This window comes from Astatotilapia calliptera, chromosome 15 (assembly GCF_964374335.1).
Source record: "Astatotilapia calliptera chromosome 15, fAstCal68.1, whole genome shotgun sequence".
In the NCBI taxonomy this organism is placed as follows: Eukaryota; Metazoa; Chordata; class Actinopteri; order Cichliformes; family Cichlidae; genus Astatotilapia; species Astatotilapia calliptera.
In genome coordinates, this window is record NC_137436.1 from 3,349,722 (window position 1) to 3,370,824 (window position 21,103).

Here is a 21,103-nt window from a genome sequence, read left to right on the forward strand (position 1 = left end):
ATGGGAGATGCCCCCAAGGGTGGTGGAGAATGACCGAGCTAAGATCCTGTGGGACTTCCAGATACAGACGGACAAAATGGTGGTGGCTAACCAACCGGACATAGTGGTGGTAGGCAAACAGAAGAAGACGGCCGTAGTGATCGATGTAGCGGTTCCGAATGACAGCAACATCAGGAAGAAGGAACACGAGAAGCTTGAGAAATGTTTGGTGGGTGTTTTATATATACATATATATAATATATATAACATATATATATGTTATATATATATATGTTAAATCTTTTTATTTCCCTTTTTATCAGCCTGCCATTCAGATAATTGGAGGACATCCGTATCACACCTTAACTACATCACATTGTAATTGTAACATTGTAACAATTTTTTATCACATCAATGTGTTACAAATTGTTATTTAATGCATTAACATCATTTAACAAAAGGACAGCTGTATAATCTTCAGGACTTGTGTCTATTAAAAAAGACAACAACAAAAATGAGGAACACAGCACCGGTGCACAAAACAAGAGCTGTGACTGGCACATTAGAGGCAAATTACAAACAGTATAACAAACAGATACAAGGACACAGAAAAATGCAGAGGTTTTAAAGCAGCGTTAACATTTTCACATTATCAGTGGATTACATGAGTATGCGCTTTGTGAAAATGCTGTACACTTTGTGGAGCCTCGCCATCATTCTTTTTAAAATTGCCCTGATGGTTTGAACTATAAAGTAAATACAAGGACTTTTTTAAAAACAGATAAAGAAACTGAATGCTACCGGCTCAGCACCAGACAGCAGCAATGTTAGCACTTAAATGGTGAGCATAGTAATGATAATCATTTGCTTTCCTCAGTTGTGATGATCTAAACAGAACTAGATGAATACTGCAAATATTACTCGTATTTAAAGGTATTTTAGCCACAACACATCAGTGATATAAATGTGTAATTTAGCAGTTTTAGCTAAGCCTCTTACTCCCAAGCAAGATAAAGGGAAAAATAAACTGCTGTAAACAAACTCTTTGCAAATCTTCCTGATAATATTGACATATGATTTCCATTTCAATTTGATATATATTTCATGAGAGCACAGTTCCAAAATAAACTAGTTAAGCTTATCTAAGCCACAGTTACAACATATAATTTTTAAATTAGCTTCCTCTTTGGCTAATTAAACCTCTTTATAGTGACATTGCCATAGATCTCAATAATATCAGCATAAGGAGCTTTTATAATGAACTGTAAGGAAAATAATGCCTTAAAAGTCTACATTTGGCTGCTGCTGTCATTTGATCTGTATAGGTCCTGTACTGAGTTTGGTTTCTATTAAGCACCATATTACCACAAGATCTGTCCTCTATCTTACAACAACCTCCCAACATTCCCCTGCTCGGCAAACAAGTGTTTTACAATAGGCACAGCGAGATCCATTAATCAAATGTCACTTGTAAGCCAGCAGTGGCCCTCGCCTATCAAACACTTAGACTTATTGAAAAGCACAAGTTCTGACTCCATTGATAAAGGGACTAGAGGCTTTTCAGTGAGTCACTGAGGCGAACAAACACCAAAAAGATTTTCCGTGTCAGCCCACAGCATGAGCCATAAGATGAGACCTGAGCATGTAAAATAGACCACCCCTCCTTTTCCATCCATAACTTAAGCAGAGATCAGTGGCTAACACTCTTAATCCCAAGGGGGTGCTTTCTGAGCTGTAATTTAAAAATAGCGTTTTAATAACACACCACTGCTACAGTACATTAATCTCAGAATTAATTATCTACCCCACCCCCAGCCTATTTGCTTGAAAGAGGCTCTTTGCTGCATTTCTTGTGTTTTAGTTCTATTTATTCCACGAATGAGTGGATAAAGAGATGCATGTGGAGTGTCTTGTGTCGAGTGCAGTAATTACGCAGTTGCTAGTATATTACCAGCATGTATATGAAAACCAGCAAGCGAATTAGAGGTTGTCATCGGCATAAATGGTCAGCAAGGTGAGTTGCTCTTAAGTGGCTGAGTCTAGTTTGTGCAACATAAACAAAAAAAAAACAGCCCAATTAAAAAGTGCTTTAAATAAAGACGTGGGCGTAATCTAAAGATATTGTAGCAAACAGCTGCAGCGTGGAGACTAACTTCATGTTCGTTTTACATTTTTATGCGAGAAAATGTTTTTAATCACACGTCACTCCGAGCAACAGAAAGTCAATTCCAAAGAGAAATTAAGGAACATAATGTGACTGCAAGGCAGGCCAAAAGGCAGCGCAAATATTCAAAAACAATATTAAACCGCAATAAATAAAATATGAACCTTCTTTGGCAATATAGCGCTCAAGTATCAGGGGACGTGGGCACTTAATGCAAGTTAATGAAACACAAGAATCGCTTTTAAAGGCTCGGCAATCGCTGAGCGTTTGTCGAAAGGTGATGATCGTGCTGCTGAGCCCTCTGGCAGAAGTTGCCAGCTGACAAGAGATCAAGTTGAACACTGACAGTAATTATTAGGATATAAGCTTAAGAAGGTCTCGTGGAGAGAGAGAGAGAGAAAAGGACAAATCATTTTTCTCTGTTCCTGATTGACTGGCTGACTGACCTCTATTGTCAGAGCTCCACAGCTGACAGTGATCTGCACACATACATCACTTTGTATGTTCGCCGCCGAAATGTGCGCATACTCTGCATGAGGCAGGTGCCCCCGGGTCTGTGTATCACAGATAACCTTTACAGGAGGTGCAGTTCACGCCTCCCGGCCCCCGCACCTTCCTGCTATCACATCAAAGGATCTGGATGTGGTTAAATTCAGACACTGGAGAGACGGTCGGGGCTTGGCATGCATGATTGATGTCGAGTTTGTAACATTAGCTATCATAAAGTGTAACACAGAAGATAGTGTGAAGTGTAAGATAGCGTAAGAGCATGCTGAAGGAAATGGGAAACTGTTTGACAGCTTTTGCTGTTTTATGCTTTCCTGTTGGTCTCTCTTTGCTCTGGACTAAAGCTATTAAAAAGTAGGACCTGCAGTAATTTGCGTTATGCAATGTGGCAGGTCTCAGTGCCCTTATAGAAACTCCTCACACATGCACAGAATCCCTTTCAGACTCTAATGTTTCAATTAATGCTGAACGAGCTATGAAATATACAAGACTTGGAACCAAACTATGAAAAAAAAAAATGACACACATTTTGGTTGTTTGTGACATGACTCTACTCAGATTTCTGTGTCTCCAACATGACATCCTATTAATTTTGTTTATATCGAGGCAGGTGGTTGTCAGTAAAAGTCATTTCGTCAATCAATTTTTTTTTCGAACTGACTATTTTTCAAATGAAAAAATAAGTTGCTAATTTTGTCAGTGCTCTTTCTAGACACTGCAGGTTTAATTGCTAATTGTTAACTGGGAATGAATGCATTTACATATTAATTAGTTAGCCCATTTGCATTTTTAATTTGCTGCCTTCAAAGGGGGTGAGATAAAAGGTCGCACAATTCTGAATAATTTAAATAATTTATGCTCCATTGGTGAAAAGAAGCTGAACAGAAGTGTTCTGCGGATATTAACCCCTGAGAGCTTTTACCGAATAAAGCACTCCAAAAATTGTTTTAACAAATCTAATTAAACGGAAAAAGGTCTGAACACACAACCACCCAGAGCACCAGGAGCTAGAGTGTGTCCTCGGGAACAAAAAACGCTCAGGAGAGAGTGATGGAGGGTGTATGGCTATGGAGGACGAGACTTCCAACCCTCCATCCGGATATGAAGGCCTCTCGTAGTCTTTTCATCATTCAGATTGATCAAATACCCCTACAGGAATGCTGATGGAGCCAGTGCTTGGTAATAGGAATTCTCTATGAAGTTAAGCTGCTCTTTGCAACATGACATGCTCCATAAGCAATCAAAGAGATGCATGTACTGTGGCGGATCCTTGAAAGTTAGCCGAGTGCGTGTCCAAGTTGTCATTTTAATGAATGGACAGCACCGGCACGAGTACCTTTATCAGATCATCGCAACAAAGTACTAACAAATAGACAGCGCCTATAACTTTAACTTTAACTTCCGTCTCCTCTTCTAACTACTCAAGTGTCCATTATAAAAATAAAAAAAAACTTCTTTTCCATTTTTGGTGCAAGGAGCTGATATTTTCACTCCCTCGTCTTCAACCAGGTCCCGACTGCATTGTGAAACTGTCTCCTCGCCTTTGTCCCAGTGATCTTAATTACAGGCCCTGGGCCCTGTGCAGAGAAGCCCATTTAAATCAGAACACATCCAGCTTCCATTATGGGCTTGGCATTTGGTCTTTGTGCCCATGCTCTTAAATTACATGCTGCCAATCCTAGTGGGCACGGGCAAGATGAGGAGCGGAGGATGGGTGAGAGATGAGGTGAAAGGGGGATGAGAGAAAAGAGAGAGGGGGCTGAGAGCAAAAGCGGAGGGGGCCACAGGCTGCACTTGTAGACAGAAAGCTCACCCCTCCCTCTCTTCTTCTGCCCTCTTTATCACCAGATAACTTATGTAAAGTAGCAGATGAAACCCATTCCCATTCACGTCGGCCTGATTGTCAGAATAAGCTTGCATTCCTTTGAAAAGTGATTGACCGTCTGAAAGGGTACAAATTAGGGGCCTGTTCGTCTTTTCTTCTCTGGTCGTGGGGTTTATTTGCGGCAGATTCACCCAGGCCCAAAATTAAGTGAACTCAGGCAGGGATGAATGGGAGTGCTCTGATTGAATAATTGATTTCCTTTGTGCGGCCTGTGTTTAAGAGGGATAACTAGACATCCTTTGGAGTGTAATGATTGTAATTACTGCGATGACTGGTCATGTCAAATATGACACAGGAAAGGACTGTTATTAACCTTTATTCTCCACTTAGAAAAAAAAAAACGAACCCAATATCCTCTTGTCTCTTCAGTCTGCATATGGGTTTCACCTCTGGTATAGGCATGGCTGCTGTAGGTTGAATGCATGGATGAACTCATTCCCTGTCTTCCACTCCTGTCCCATGAAAGGTAGATGGGTAATTGACTGTGCAGTCAGAGTCACTGGTGTGTCAATGACTCACACGGCTAGTGAGCCTTGGGGTAACTCTCAAAGTACAATGCATTATGGCTCCAGAATTTAAGTGCAAAAGATAGGAGTTATTGCCATGTTCATGATATCTGTCAGATTCCCATATGCCTTGACCTCTCAAGCAGCGCAGCCTGAAATGGGCTTTAGTGCACTTGACGCATTTGAGGACCTCAGTGAAACAGACATTCATCTTGTAGTCATCAGACACAGTCTGCTGAAGTTACTGGACATGTGGTCAATTCGAGCTACCGTGTAGCCAAAACAGTGAAGCTTAAAGCCCCAGCTTTAAAGCTACACATGCAGGCTTAACTGATGGTTGCAGTCAAGTCTGCACATGCAGCTGTCTCCGTGCAAAGGTCAGACATAAATTCTCTCTGACTTGTCCGATGTACAACTCAATTTTACACACAGAGACTCTCAAAGTTCTTTTTTTTCAAGAAACTATGCTTCATTCATTGAATATTTCAAAAGTCTTTCATTTTTTAAATGTTATTTTGGTTACTTACAAATAAAATGTCAAGTTGTAAAGGCAAAGAATTGGCCCCTCAGAAGTTTTGCCTCCAGGGTTTCCACATCCAGCACACCTAGAGCAGGGTTAGCATTCTTTTGTCTTCATGTTTCCAGCACCTTTTTGCTAATAGCCAGTCAGGATACAGAGTTTTTTTATAAAAACTTTAACCACGCAAACTGCAGTTGTTGTTTTTTTAAAGGTTCATGAGAACTAAACCAAAATATGTTAAATGAGGTGTATGAGGCTCTCTCATGCCTCATGCAATGAAACATTTATAACTGCATTTAATTTCTGGCATTAAAGTATTCACCTTTAAATTGAGTTTAAAATTTTAAATGAAACAGTAGACATACAATATTTTATTAATATTATATCAAATGGTAATTCTGCTTGAATATATAGAGACAACAGTTTAAAAAAGACTACAGTCAAAGTCTTTGAAGTGTCATTAAATCGAAAGTTAAAGAAGCATAAGAAAACCATAGCCTCTATAAAAAGGCGTTCTCAACTTGGCAACTTGGTTTCTTTATTTTATTATTATTATTATTACTTTCCCACCGCCATGTTGGGCTTTTTAGAGACAGAAGTGACCATACATAGGTAAGCACATAAAATAATGAGTCATCAGCTAATGCTAATAAAGCACCAAATTAGACCACACCCTTAGCTCGAGGCTTTAACAAAATCCAAACATGTCAGTTATTAGAAATGAGTTAGTTAACTGTTTTTGTTGGTTTAGTCGATGTTTTTCTAGACAGATGCTCCCCGTGAAGACCAGCTTTTTGTGCTAAACACTCGTGTGGTTAATCCAGAAAGGGCAGTTTCTGTCCCTTCTGAATTGACTTCATTCTCGGCCCCAGAGGACACGGCGTGGGAAAAACCTGAACTAGTAAGGCAGTCTGTTTGATCATGTAAATGGGCAGCAATTAACTTGTTTGCCCCCATGACATTTATCAGTCCAGGGTAATAAAGTTGGTAAACAGTGAATGAAAACACTGAAATTTAAAGCTAAAAGTCATATAAATAAATAAACGCCATCAGCTATCTGTGGGATTTGAACATAAAGTCTCTTAAGTGTATGTTAACATGAGCGATGAGCCAGCTCATGCTGTTTTTGTAGCACTGTGAAACAGCAAGGAGCTTACAATACTACTGTTTTGTAGAATTGGATAAGAATTTTCAATATCATGATTTTCTCACTTAATGCTCTCAGGGAATATTTGTGTGTATGTGCTCACACACATCCGCACAATCCAAAAATGGGAGATCTTTGTGTCCATAAACATAGAAAGAACAATAGACTCAATATTGGATGTATTTTGACAAAGTGACATGAGACTGCGTTTGTGTTAACAGATGGAAATCAGCTAAAGTTCAAAGACTCAAGAAATGCAGGGCCAGAGGAAAACCTTATAGTAGCCGTTGGATATTTAAATAGTTTTGTGTAACTGTGTCGCATTTCAACAGCTGGCCCAGAGGCTATAACTGACAAGAGCTAACTTTTACCACTTTTCTGTCACGCACAGCCCATCTATCTCCAGGCAAGTCATGAAAGAGGCCCAACCTCCAGGTGAAAATGTCCAGACATAGTAACACCTGTTCAAATTTTCAGTTTATCCAATATTTTGGTTTGTTATTAAATTTCTACAAAACCAAACTACTCTGCAGAGTAGGATGCTTGAATAGCTTTCAAAGAAGATTTTTTTTTTGCACTAAAAATCTTGCAGATGGATGACCAAAAAGAAACAGTGTAACATTTTTCAGTTCTGTGTTTCATGTTTCACGGTGACCTTTCAAAAAACAAGGAAAACAAATATTGAATTTAATTGGAACTTTTTAAAAAAAAATCTTTTTTTAGCAATTTGGTAATGATCTGAAAGTGAGATTTAATAAAGAGCCCAAAGCTGATGAGACAGTCTGAATTTCAAATGTAAATATGATCAATTATGAATTGAGAAAAAAGTCTTTTTCCCCCCACGCTCATAAGTCTGCAAATGAAGACACAAATTTAGTCTGGAGTTGGTTGCGACTGTGCCATCCTGCTATTTGTGTTCCTTAATGACTTTCTAATTCCTTATCAGTGGGTAGCTAGCCTCCACAGCAGGCAGACAGCGAGCAATGGCAGGGTGCCATCCAGGAACAGGTGCTCTTCCATGTTGTGCTTATGGTGTCCGTAGGCCTCAATTACATCCTTCAGGTTGCTTTTGAATTGAGAGAATCCCAGTGGGTTCAGCGCCTTGCTCTGAGCTTAACTTTTTCTCCTTACACATTTCAGAGCTTGACATTGACTTCAGTTACCACTTTGTTGCCCTGCTGGAAACTTGGCTATAGGGTTTGTTTTAATTTGGCGGAATCGTTATCCCATTGCAGAACCAAAAGAGGTGCCATTAACTCAACTGAACTCCGGTGGACGTACCTGACAGCTTTACATTTATTTATGATGTTTTTTTATGACCGCCATCACATTTGAGCTTCATTCTACTGGAAATCTTTATAAGCGTGGTTGCTTTGAAAAGGTACAATTATTTTGTTTCAGCTTTGCTTAAACATGGTCATTTGAACCAATTACAGTTACAGGTTTAAACACCAACCAGTGTTTCTAGACTTGTGCTGTGAAAAGGTGTAAACGCAGAATTTTAAACAGGTGGCAACACATTGTCATCCCGGAACGTCCAATGAGACAAAAGTACAAGGTGTCTCTTGGCTTTGGTGTGTAACCAACACCAGGCTGTGGTTCGTGTCACGTTTGCACCTGTGACTCCTGAGCCTTTTTTGAGTGTGGTAGGTATTTTCCCTTTCACTTGCTGGTTAGGTTTAGCCATTGAGAAATATTTGGAAAGGTTACCAAAAACTACTAGTTTAGGTTGAGGGAAAGATGGTAGTTTGTGTTAAAACACGCTGCTTCCCATGATTAAACACACACATCAGAAAATGGTGTTTAACAAGTGCCTTTAAATGAAGGACTGAGTTGGGAGTGACAGACCCACCTCATTACTCATTTTTTTCTCCTTTATTTTATTCTTTTTAGCGTTTTCAACCTTCATTAGAAAGAGCAGTCATACAGTAGCACTCCTATAACTGCATATCTATATTTGAGACTACTGTTTCTACTGAAATGTGTTTGATGTTCTGTCAATAAGAAAAGTTCATTTACAAAAGGTTTACATCAGGGGTGTCAAACATAAGGCTTGGGGTCCAGAATCAGCCCTGCAAAGACTCCAGTCTGGCCCACTGGATAGCTTTAAAAAATGTGGTGAAGTGCACAGATTTACATTGTGGGCTTTCTGTGGCACACAGTTAAGCTTGAATCAAACAAAGCACCCTCCTGCCCTCTGGGAGGCGCTGTAGGATCTCACTGATCTCGACTGCACTACTGTAAATGCTGTATTCATACTGTACAATACAATAATTATAGTTTTAGAACTGTTTATTAATACTCGCAATTCTATATCTATGATCTGCTGTAGCTTTTTGTATTTATAACCATACATATAACCTGTTCATAGCTTGTACATACTCATAACATACCTTCATACTGTGTACATTGTATCTATAATAGATCTATATTCTGTAATATATCTATATCACGGCTAAAGCACTTTCTGGATGAATGCAAACTGCATTTCGTTGCCTTGTACCTGTGATGTGTACAATGACAATGAAGTTGAATTCAATTCTAATTATATTCTATTCCATTGTGTTTAGTGCCAGGGTTCCTCTTTGATACTGGTACAGTAATTGCTGAAATCATTTACATGATATTAAATAATATTAATTAAAGTCATTGGCACGTGTCGATCAAAACTAAGCCACCTTTTAAACCAGGATATTTACATTAAGTCTTACGCTGCACTCATTTACATGTGGCTGAAAAGTGTTTAGAGGAGCATATGAAAGTTGTTTATTGTCAACAGTAATAAGTAGACTTCAGAAAGAGGTCTGAATGGAGCTTTGTATCAGACTTTTTGACTTCACCTGTTGTCAAGAATTTTGCTTGACACAAGTTCACAGGCTGTGACTAATTTAAAAGATCGTTATTCGTCCCGATGTATACGTCAGCCTTTGCTGCAAAGCAGACACTGAGCGTTTTCTTTGCTTTTTAGGACAGTTTTCCAATTCCATAATTTCCAGACGACTGTCAGAATAATTTAGATACATCCTGATATTAGTCTATTATTAACACTCTTGTTTTCATTTGTGGAGCATAAGCAGGTCACACTTTACAAACAGACAATATTTTGACTGTCAGAATCACTAAGCTGATATCTACTCTCATTAATGCAGAAATTACAATCCATAAACACAAACAGCCAAATGCTTTTATTTCTCTTTCACTGTTTTTGAGCTTTAATCTATCCAAGTTTCCTATTTTGTCCTATAATTTCCTTACTTGGGGACATTTAGAGGACATACATGAATGTTTCTTATAAAAAAGACTCAGACTCATATAAATTAGAGGCACACTGTGACCAGCACCTGGAAAGCAAAGATTAGCATCAATTTAGAATATATGTTATTGATATCGGTGTGTTTTATGGGCTCATTTTCTTCTTGTAAAGCATATTGAGACTTTGGGGAGTTCACATTTAAATAAAGTATTAATTACTTCATTAATTTACTTTCTTTGGTGCTGAAAATGTGGATTTGGTCCAAACTTTAATGGGCTTCCAAAAGGCATTACATTTACACTTTGTGTATTTTCTGAATCCTTGCTATCATGAAGTCTTCTGAAGGTAACCGTTTAAATGCTGCAACACAGAACAAAACCAAAAAACTACATTGTTTAAAACTAGAAAGCTTTCCATGTGTAAAGATTTTTTGCTTATTTAGGTTTGTTTGCTGAGGTGTCAGGCATTCCAGTATATGTGCACAAATTCAATAGGTGCAGGTGTGGAATTAAGCAGCAACCAGGTGTTCGAGAGTTTGTGGATTTGTATGTTTTTACAGGTAACTGCTGCTAAAGTGGATCTGACAGTTCCTGGTGGTGGGGGTGGGCTGTGACAAGGAGGGATTGACCCTCTTATCAGTGATCACTTTCAAAGAAATAATATGCACACAACCCCACCTCTTGACTGACAGCTTCAGTTAACTGAGCAAACACAAATATAAAGTCATTTTTCTGCCACTTTGTAACTCAGCATAACTCAGTTAACCGGAGCTGTCAGTCAGGAAGGTTGTGTGTGTGCCGTTGCTGTTAGAGTGACCATCAAAAGGCCAGTTCCTCCCTTGGTTTCCGGCCCGTAACTGTCAAAAGTCAGTCAGTTAATTAGCACAAGCAGCACTTCAGTTTCTAAAGCAGAAGCTCTTGCATGCTTGTGGGGCTGATTTATGTGCTTACATGCTTTTTTCTTCTACATGCAGCGATGCATGTGTGTATAGCACTATAGTTTCAGTACAATATAGGCTTAACACACACAAAAATCAGGCAAATAAAGGAGATGGAGTATTTTATTTTTATGTATTTATTTTGCAAGCAGAAAGCAATCCAACCGGTGGCAATTAAGTGGTCTGCCTGTAAGAGAAACAGGCAGAACTAAGTTAGCGGTCAAGCTTGTAACACCTGCAACACCTGCAGAACAATCCTGCACAAGTACAACAGATATCATAAAGATTTAACAAATAACTCGTGGAGTTTGATTTGTCTTGTACACAAAGTAAAGACTAAAATGTGTGTAACAGATTAAAAATCTTCATTATTGGTATCAACTGTGTTATCTTCCCCAGAAATGTCAGTTTCCAGAAATTAAAAGTAATTTATAGCCCGAAAAAGTGATTAACAACAAACTCAAGCCAAGATTTCTTTTTTTTTTTTAAAGAGAGCAAAAAAGAAAAAGAATCCGATGCCTATTCCGAAGTATTACCCTGGATCCTGTCAGGGAAAAACTGACACAGGCACATTTCACAGTGAATGGCACTTCTCTTCCACCACACTGGTCAGATCACTCAGAGCAACATAACAGTACACATCTACCAGGCCTCCTCTGATCTCTCCCAGGAAGGAGACAACACTTTCATATCAATACCCTGTCATCTCACAATGTGGCATCTTCCCCTTTGAAGGTACAGTAGCGTTGTTACTGTTGCTCAGATGTGAAACTCTTTCTTAGCTTTTATCATCCTGTTTTTTGGGCAAGGAGGAGAGTAGTGGGAGATGAAGGAAACAATTTCTTTTTAACTTGGACCCACCAAAGTGGAAAGAAACAGCGTGTTGACAGGTGTGTGAAAGGAGTGCTGCTGGGTCAACTGGGGAACTTCAGAGACCAGTTTAGAAGGCTTAACAAAAGTCTCTCAAAAGAGTGGGCTAGTCTTTCTGGCAGAAGAGCAACTACACTCATGTACCAATCAGCACTGAAGGCTAGTTTCTAAGAATAGCTGATTTATTTATTTATTTATTTTTTACCAAAGATTACTATTTGAGAAAAAAAAACATGCTGGTGCCAGAAGAGACAGAAGCCGGAGAGATTTACTCCTTGTCCTGAATTACCAGCCAGCTGTAAACTACAAGTCCCATTCCACAGCAGGAGGATCACTCCTCCCATTAGCCTTGGCAAAGAGCCGACCACAAATGTGGGAGCCGTGGTCGTCGGGAGGCCCGGTTAGGACGAGACCCTCTGTCACTCACTGCGACACTTGTCATAAAATCATTGTATTGCCATCAATCCGGGGACCTAACCACCACCACAGCAGATGGAGGCCCAGCAGGAAGACAGGGGGCCGTGCCCTGAGCCTCAGCCCCACACAGAGTGCACACGGCAGGAGTAAGCAGGGCCACAACTACAGGGGAGCCCCAGACCTTAAACTGGACCTCCCGTGGATACACCTCTGGATTGAGTCCTAATGTTGTCCTTGATTAATTACAGACAAATGCAAGTGAGGGAAAAACAGGCTCGCTTTTAACTTCAGTCAGATCAGACACCTATTTAAAAACATATCAGATCATCAGCGATTAGTCTGGATCACAATTGTAGATATTAGGAAATACATCAAGGTCTAAACAGTGGCCACACAGAGCCCTCACAAATTTTAACACGAAAACAGTGATAAACGCGGTGAGCAAAGAATAAACATGCCTTGCCTCCCCTGAATAAGGATATGTAATGATATTCATAAAGAGACCACCTACTGAGAGTGCAGAAAAAACTGTTCCTTAGCAACAACATACACACTCTTACAAGCCATATCTTGGGAAATTTTGACCGGATTGGGATGCAAACAACAGAAAACCTTTAACTAGGCCATGTTATGAGACAGCTCCCTATGGATGAGTATCTCAGTGTCTCGCCTGGCACAAATCTTCCCCCAAAATGATACATATTGCATATCAACAAAAGACAGTAAAGAGAAAAGAGCCAGCTCGTGGTATTTTTGCAAAATCAAAATCTCGGCCCGTTTTTAGTCCCGTTCAATTTTTACTTGAGCGATTACAAATCATACCATTAACGTTCCAACATCCATTATGACTAAATGTCAAAAAGAACAAAAGTACCTTTTTGAGCTAGCTTTAAAAGAAAAAAAAAATCACACATGATAATTTTACAAGTTGTCACACAACGGACACTTTGTGCTCTCAAATGGTCACAAAGTGGTCAGCCACACTTTTTAAGCCCTGTTCTCCCTCAATCACTCGGAATCAGTTTCATATCATCAGCTGAACGCCGCAAATGTCGCATTTGGTGTAGAAATGAGAGAGGAAATCTATTCAATGCAAGTGAAAGTACGAAACTCCAAAGCCTATGAGGAATTGAAAGCTTCTTTTTGTTTTGTTTTTTCCCACTTTTTTCTTTTTCTGGCAATACTAAATTCTTAAGCATAGTTCTATTAGCCTCTTTATCCAAATATATTACAGCCCAATAATAAGTGATGTTTGTTTGTCCCCGTCATTAATTGCAGTTAATCAAAGACAGCAGATGACTTAAAAGCACCACTTAGCAAAGAGCTGGAAGAGGTCAACAGACAAAACACTTTCCTCTGGGAGCAGGGCTTCCAGGAAAAAAGAAAAAAGAAACGATAAATTATTTTTAAATGCACAACATAATAGATCACCACCCCCAATGTATTAATTAGCACCTCACTACTATTATCTGGTCTCCAAATCAACACACTAAAGTGAAAAATGCAAGCATTCGGATTCTTTAATTTCCTTCCTCAAAGTGAAGAATATTCGCAGAGATAACTGAATCCAAAGCTGCTCCCATAACTCTAATCTGCAGCATTTTTTTTCTTTATCAGCCACTGACTGGCGTCTGAAAAGTTGATCTGTGCACACATTGCTTCACTGCAGTTGAGTAGAAAGGCTTCATTGCCCTCTTGTGGTAAAGAGATGAAATTCATCTTGTAAGTGTCGCTTTCAACAGGACTTCCATGAACCTCACAAAAGCTGCTATGTTATGTGATTTTTGGCACATGGAAGACATGAACTGGGGGAAACTAGGGAGAGGTTTCTGTTCATTCGTGTTCTTCTGTACCTGGGGGCTGTAAGGCTGACGGCGGGTTTTGCAAATGCAGAAGGTCCAGCGACGTGGCCACCTGAAGGGACGTTGTGAGGCTGGTCGACGGGCAGACTCTGAGAGACAAGGAACAGACTTATTCACAGCATATTAATATCTCCTGACAGTCTAAGAAAACTGATAACAGTCTGATGTCTTTATGTTAAGGTAGGGGTGTCAAACATAGGGCCCGGGGGCCAGTATCAGCCCTTCAAAGACTCCAATGAGGCCCAGTATTTTGTAACAGTATTTTCATAACCTTTAAAGCTTTTCCTATTGATAAAGATCCTCACCCCCTGCCATCCACGCCACACCAAAGTACAAGAATATTTTCTCTGAATTAATTAAAACGTCATAGTCTCAATTACAGGATACTAACTTACTAAGCAGTGATTTACCAAAACCTTTAAATGTTTTTCATGTAGTTTCACCGGTCAGGCCAACTTGCTTAAGTCAGTTTGACACTCCTGGGTTAAGGTAATGTACAATACTACTACAGATTCTAGTAAGTGACATGGCTGAGTGTCTAATCCACCTTAAAACCAATTTTTTTTTGACTTTTTTACCACTTAAGAAAGCAAAACAAAAAAAGAAAACCAATCTAACATCCAAGACAAGCAATTTGGATGGATGATTGAGCAAACCTTGTCATCTTTGAATTTTTTGGATGGTGTCTCAGATCTATGGAGTAGTTTTCTCTTTGTCGTGCCCTGTTTGTCAGCGCTGACAGGTGAGACGAGACGAGGCGGCTCAGTTTCAGAGGTTTGGAGAGCTTTCTGCTGTGGCTCATAAATGAGGTCTTCCCTCCTTAGGCATGCGACTGATAAGGACATCCCTTCATCATATATGTTAGAGCTCCTGGCCAGGCTGTTGACTGCAACAAAATAAAAACACATTTTATAATTTCAGGAATTACTTTTTTCTAATTAAAAAAAAAGAAAAACTTACTGATATTAGTGAAAGTTTTGAAGCTGCGCTCTAGATTTTTTTTACATCTTTCAGAGTATTTCCCATTTAAGACAAGTCCAATGAGCCACATTGTGCTCTGTCCATCTCTAAACCAGACAGAAAAACAGGCACGAGTTAGCAAAGACAACGCTACTCGTAAACACGGTTTAAACGTAACCAGAACATCGCTTGTGTTTACTTTTTATTCGCTGTTCTGAGCCCAGGAAAGGCGTGTGGGTGAACATGGGCCAAGGAGACCGGCTCATTTCTCTCCAAAGCTGACACCAGTAATCTGATTTTCGACTCCACGAGGCCAATCCTGCCAGAGCGAACAACACAGAGTTTTCAGAAAGAGGACAGCGCTACAGCAGTCGGGAATGAAATATTAAACAGTTTTCAGCCTTTAAGAGAAGTGCTGGAACACATAAGAAGGATTCATACCCAAAGTCATGAGATGTTCCAGTTTTGCTTTGCGCTATGTACTCACCATTCGAGACGCTTCTCTTCTGTAGTATAAGATGCTTCCAACACAGCGTAGTGCCTTGAAACATGAGACAGAACAATGGCGATAGGCTCCACACATGCTGGAATCGTACATTAATCATGCTTCCTGTTTTTGAAGCTGATTGACTGTCTAATCAATATTTAAAGCAAGTCAGGCAGTGTAACAGGACAGTGGGTAACAACGCTGTACACATAACAGAGAGAATACTGACGCACTGATGATTTCCCCTTTACTGCACTCGGTGTAGGCCTTGCAACAAACAAGCAAAACCACACTTTAAAGCAACAGCTGATGATTACACCATTAACCTTTTATTTGCCATTTTATTAAGTAACCCAGAAGATCAGAACACACGGTGAATTTATTCAGACAGGACGATGTAAGTGCAGCAGAAATGATAGAAGCTACAGATTCCACAAGAGTTTAGAGAAAGCATTAAAGAATCAGAGAATATCAGGAGCTCAAAAATGACTCAAACCGTCCAGCAGCTCATATAGCGATGAATAAATGAGAAACTACTACAAATACCCCAACAGGTTTCAGTTTATATTTGAATCATGGACAGAAAACAGCAAAATCTGTTCAACAAACCCACCATTATGCAAATGTATGTCTGAAGCAGCATACCAAGAGTTTAGAAAGCAAACAAATAATTTAAAATCCCCACAAAAACTGACAGACCATCCGCTTCCTACAAATTACTCAAACAGACTTCACTGAACGCGTTTCAATTCATGACAGCAAACAGCCAAACTTGTCCAACCACAGTTCAGTAAAGTCAGGTACAAAAGTAAATTCATCACAGTATCAGGCAAAAGCTGATCCACTTTTTACATTTAACCAATCAGGTTTCCTGTATATAAATTGAATAACAGCAGTGCATTTTCTGTACAATCATCGTACAGTCGGCATCCCAGACATTTTCAAAAAAGAATAACATAAGACAGCCCGGCTTAACCACCCACTTTAAATTTACACAATACATAGAGTAAGATTACAATGTGTGCACAAAACATTCTTATTTTGCCCTTTATATACAGTAAAGATACTAAAATGTAAATAGCTGTTAATTTCCATCCATCCATTCGCTTATCCTTTTCAGGGTCGTGGGGGGCGCTGGAGCCTATCCCAGCTGTCATAGGGCGAAAGGCGGGCTACACCCAGGACAGGTCGCCAGTCTGTCGCAGGGATAACACACAGGGACAGACAACCATTCATACTCACATTCACACCTAGTGGCAATTTGGATTATTCAATTAACCTATCTTTGGATGGTGGGAGGAAGCCGGAGTACCCGGAGAGAACCCACGCAGACACGGGGAGAACATGCAAACTCCACACAGAAAGACCCCGGCCTGATGGTGGAATTGAACTCAGGACCTTCTTGCTGTGCGACAACAGTGCTAACCACCATGCCACCGTGCTGCCCTTAGCTGTTAATTTCATTTAATTTATTAATATTACAATTTAAAAAGTCAAACATCATCAAATACAACACTCTTTTCTTTGTCAAAGTACAAATGAACAATCAGAAGACACGAGTGCAAAACATCGATGTGTGGTAAAATATAAGGAAATTGGGGAAGACAGTTGTGTTCTGTGTGTGGCAATGTCGATTTTCATCTTTACATGTCTTAATACATACTGGTACTTTTTGAAAAAGTCAGTTGGTTCAAAGAGTTCAGACCACTTTGCTTTTTTCTGCTCTATTTCCAGGCAGATGGCGTGACCTGTGGATGAGGAAGGAAATAGAAGTGGTTAGAGTCCAGGTATAATTAAACCCCCTCGCTTTGCTTACAGAAGAACATCCCCGATGTTGTGAGTGAAACAGTCTGAACAGTCCAACTCAACTCAGTGAACAGTTTCTTCACATTGGAGCAAACAGAAAGGTTCAAAGACTGTTAAATTACGCTTGTATTTATGGCGCTTATAATCTCTAACCTCGATGAATCTCCTCATTCAAGATGGCAAACGTGGACCGAGAAACACTGACTGAGGTGTTCTGCTGCGGGTACGCTGGGGTGATGATGGGCATTAGGTGATAGCGGTCACATCGATTGACCTGGAAATGCAGAAGCATGTTTTACTTGTGCTTTTTGAAAATGTTCATTTATTAAACGTCTGGTGGTGGTGACTCCACCAGATTTTTTTTTTTAGCTGGGCATACCTTGGTATCCCAAAAAGGAAGGTTGTAGGTGCATTTTTCTACTTCTATCAAGCGGATTGGGATCGGCCACACCCTGAGACAAAACATATGAGAGTTTCACGGCAGCTGATCCTTGTTTGCATTGGGTGTTGACACTTTTTTTTTTCATCAATGAAATGAGGAAAAAGTGAGACAACTCACCACATGGAGAAGATCTTGAAGAATTTTATCACCAGGGTAGAAGCGGTAGCATTTGGGTACACCTGACAAATCCTGGCTACCATTATGGCCCACGATACACCGCCCAAGAAGCCCAGCTTGTTGGAGTAAATGTTACGCTCTGAAGGGAAACAACAGAGAACATTAGACTTCAGCATCTATATTATCTCAAAGCACCCTTTAGGTATTTGATAAGACTTTTATAGTTTGCATTGCTGCTGCTTCCTAATTCTCCTGCTAATTCCTAATACTCAAATTGGTACTTGGACAGGTACTAGTCACTGTGTCACTAAACAATAAATCATGACTTATTTTTCGGCCTGTGGACAGAAGACTATGTCAAAATACTAACAGATGTGTCAGGAGGTAAACTACTCAAGGTCTACATTTTTTATTTCAGAATGTAAGGCGCGTGCTCGAATGAAATGCCAACATGGCTTAACAATATGAATATAAATGTGTAATTATCTTGCAAGTTGAAAGTTCGACTCACGTTTGGCCCATAGTTTGATGGCTCTCAAAGCAACCCTAAAGTTGAGAACATTGGGTACCAGCCTGAGAATCTCTTCTGTAACTCTGTAGCCTACAGACAAGAAATAAAAGTAGAATTTTGTTTTATTTATTTATTTTTTAAGGGGGGAGGCCAAGAAGATCTGTCAGGTGCTAATTAGCAATTTAATTACCAAATTTTAATCTGACACTTACCGTTGAAACTTCTGACACAGCGTGCATCTACGACGTTCTTCACTATGCTGTTATTGAGGAGGTCAAGGTTATCAGGAACGCTCCTCTGAGGCAGCAGAGCAAAGACTAAGTCAATCTTTTAAGTAAGACAAACACAAAAACATGATTAAGACAGATACAAAAACACTGAATCATCCTGCATTATTAAAAAATTTGCTCTCTAAACAAATTACCTGTATCCCTTCCCAGGACAGTGTGATGACCGGGACGTAAGCCTCTTCGATGGCCTGAGGACAATGATACCGTCAGCTTGCACAAAATAGCAAAATGTCATTCAACTTTTGTACAGTGACTCAGTGATGTGACTGACCTGTATGTCTTTGACCTCCTTCTGAGCTTTCAGCTTTGCAAAGAAGGAGGTGAAGAAGGCTTTTCTCTCAAGGAATCCAGGTCCAACACACAGAGCATCAATATCAGCACCTGTCAAAATGCCACTATTTCAGATAAAAGCAAAGCCAGGGAAAGAGCTAACTACTGTCCTTTCACCATGTTCTTACAGAAAGTTAGCACTGAAAGATGCCGTATAATCACAAAGACGTGCAATGTTTAATTGCACAACAACATTAAATAATGTCTGGGTAATTACCCTTTGAGTGAACTCCCAGATGATACGAGCCAAATGGGAAGATCTTGCCTCCAACTTTTTCTGTAACCACTTTAGGTACATTCTAAAAATCAAATGACATTACCTATCAAAATCAACCCTGTGCAACTCTCTTTGTTTTTCAGATTTGGAGATTCTTTTTAAAAAAAATGCTAGATAAATTCTTACCATTTCTATGCACATTTCTTTGAGCCAATCCCTAAAGAGGGACTCCAGTCTTTTAACAACCCTTTCTCTGCAGATGAAACAGAGCATTTTTAAATTTCTCCGAAGTGAGGGGTGCTATGCAGTCAACTGCTTGCACTGACTCTTTCTCAAGGTGATGCAACATTAAACAGGGCTGGAAAAACTATGTATAATACCTGTTCTCCAACTCTAAGTTGTTTTCATATACATTGTAGGACTTCATAGTGTCTAACAGTTTTCTGGTCTGGATCAAGTTTTCCTCTTCAGGTAGATCCTCGCTGATTGGACCAGTGAGCCCATAGGTCCTTGGCATGTCTGACCACGTGGGAGCTTGGCCCCTGTTTGGAGTAAAAGGAAAAAGCTAGTGTACTAATGGGAAACCTTAAAAATAAATAACATTATGAAAAAACTAACAATATGCATAAAATGTACTTGCGCCAACTATTTTGTTTCGAAATTTTAAATATGATTCCTTTTAATCCCATAACAAATCCGTAACCATAACAAAGACCGGATAGCAGTGATATATGTGTTTTAGCTAGCTAAATTGCTGAAAAAGCAGCAAAAAAAAAGGGGGGACGCAAGTACTTACAGAAACATTGTTGCACTTGTTTCTTTAGTTGAGTCAGGTATATCTTGCTTGCTTGCTTTCTCAAATCAAAACAGCGCTAATAATAACACGCTCCTTGAACATTCCATGTTCAGCAATGAAGGTGAGCCGCAGAAGAACAGTGACACGTGACGTGAGCCCCAGGTATGTATGCTTTTAAAGCTGCATTAAAGTGCACACGAAACACGACAAGTATCAAGGGTAATTTACACAAAAAACACTGTAATAGATAAACAGTAATAATTTAACTCTGTCCGTGAAGCTGGATTTAAGAAATAAGCGTACAAACCTAAAGTTTTTTGAACAGGTTTAGCGCCCTCTTGTGTCAGTACAGAAAGTGACCTCACTGGGTTGGTTGCTGCTTATGGAGTAACATTAGTTATTAGCTAAGCTAACTAATAACAGAACCGTTACTGAGTGGAAAAGAAGGCTGTTATAAATAAAAACAGCCTAAGAGAATCCATTTTATTACCCCTGGCTGCAACAATTTTTTTTGTTAAAAAATAAATAAATAAATAAATAAACAAATAAACAAATAAAGGATCAATATAAAATGTTTGAATTTGATATTTAAATATAAGCAAAATATTTGTCTATTACCTGTGGTATTACATAAAAATATTACTTTATTTCAAACGAAGCTCGTTGCTTTGAATACCATTAAGTGTTTAACTATGCATATAACTTATGTAATAAGTCTGAATTAATGAATTAATTGTTAGTTAGTGTGCTTCATTATTATAAGGTTGCTCTAAAAAGCCCCAAAAGCCTCCCGGTAGTACAAAACACTACAGCGAGAGCTCTGACAGGGACAAGAAAGACATATTTCTCCTATACTGACTTCTCTCCATTTGCTCCCTGTTAAATCCAAAATTAAATTTAAAATTTCTTCTCCTTACCTACAAAATCCTAATTAGACCCCATCATATATTAATAAGCACTATTCAGACTTTTTGTAGCTCCCCCCCCCCCCCCCCCCCCCACACACACACACACACACACATATGAGGTAAGGAGGTGGTGACCATTAACCCCAGGTCTGCTTTGTAGAACAGGCCTTTCAGGTTTGAGATATTCTGGGT

General features: G+C 39.5%; 1 protein-coding gene across 2 annotated transcripts; it reads right to left on the minus strand.

The window, feature by feature from the left end:
* Positions 1-11,019: 11,019 nt before the first annotated feature.
* Positions 11,020-20,143, minus strand: LOC113037233 (poly(A) polymerase type 3-like). 2 transcript variants are annotated; one of them, XM_026194084.2, is made up of 18 exons: positions 20,004-20,143; positions 19,588-19,749; positions 19,394-19,460; positions 19,208-19,289; positions 18,932-19,041; positions 18,795-18,848; positions 18,583-18,667; positions 18,371-18,460; positions 17,860-17,998; positions 17,680-17,752; positions 17,454-17,574; positions 17,158-17,242; positions 15,495-15,548; positions 15,207-15,326; positions 15,008-15,114; positions 14,704-14,933; positions 14,039-14,136; positions 11,020-11,085 (listed from the first exon to the last, which is right to left on the minus strand). In XM_026194084.2, the coding sequence occupies exons 1-18, from the start codon at positions 20,009-20,011 to the stop codon at positions 11,073-11,075; spliced, it is 1,698 nt and encodes a 565-aa protein (XP_026049869.2). In that variant the 5' UTR covers positions 20,012-20,143; the 3' UTR covers positions 11,020-11,072. The 2 variants fall into 2 exon arrangements, with proteins under 2 accessions (XP_026049869.2, XP_026049868.2); XM_026194083.2 differs by having other exon boundaries at positions 18,583-18,697.
* Between the last annotated feature and the right edge of the window lie 960 nt (positions 20,144-21,103).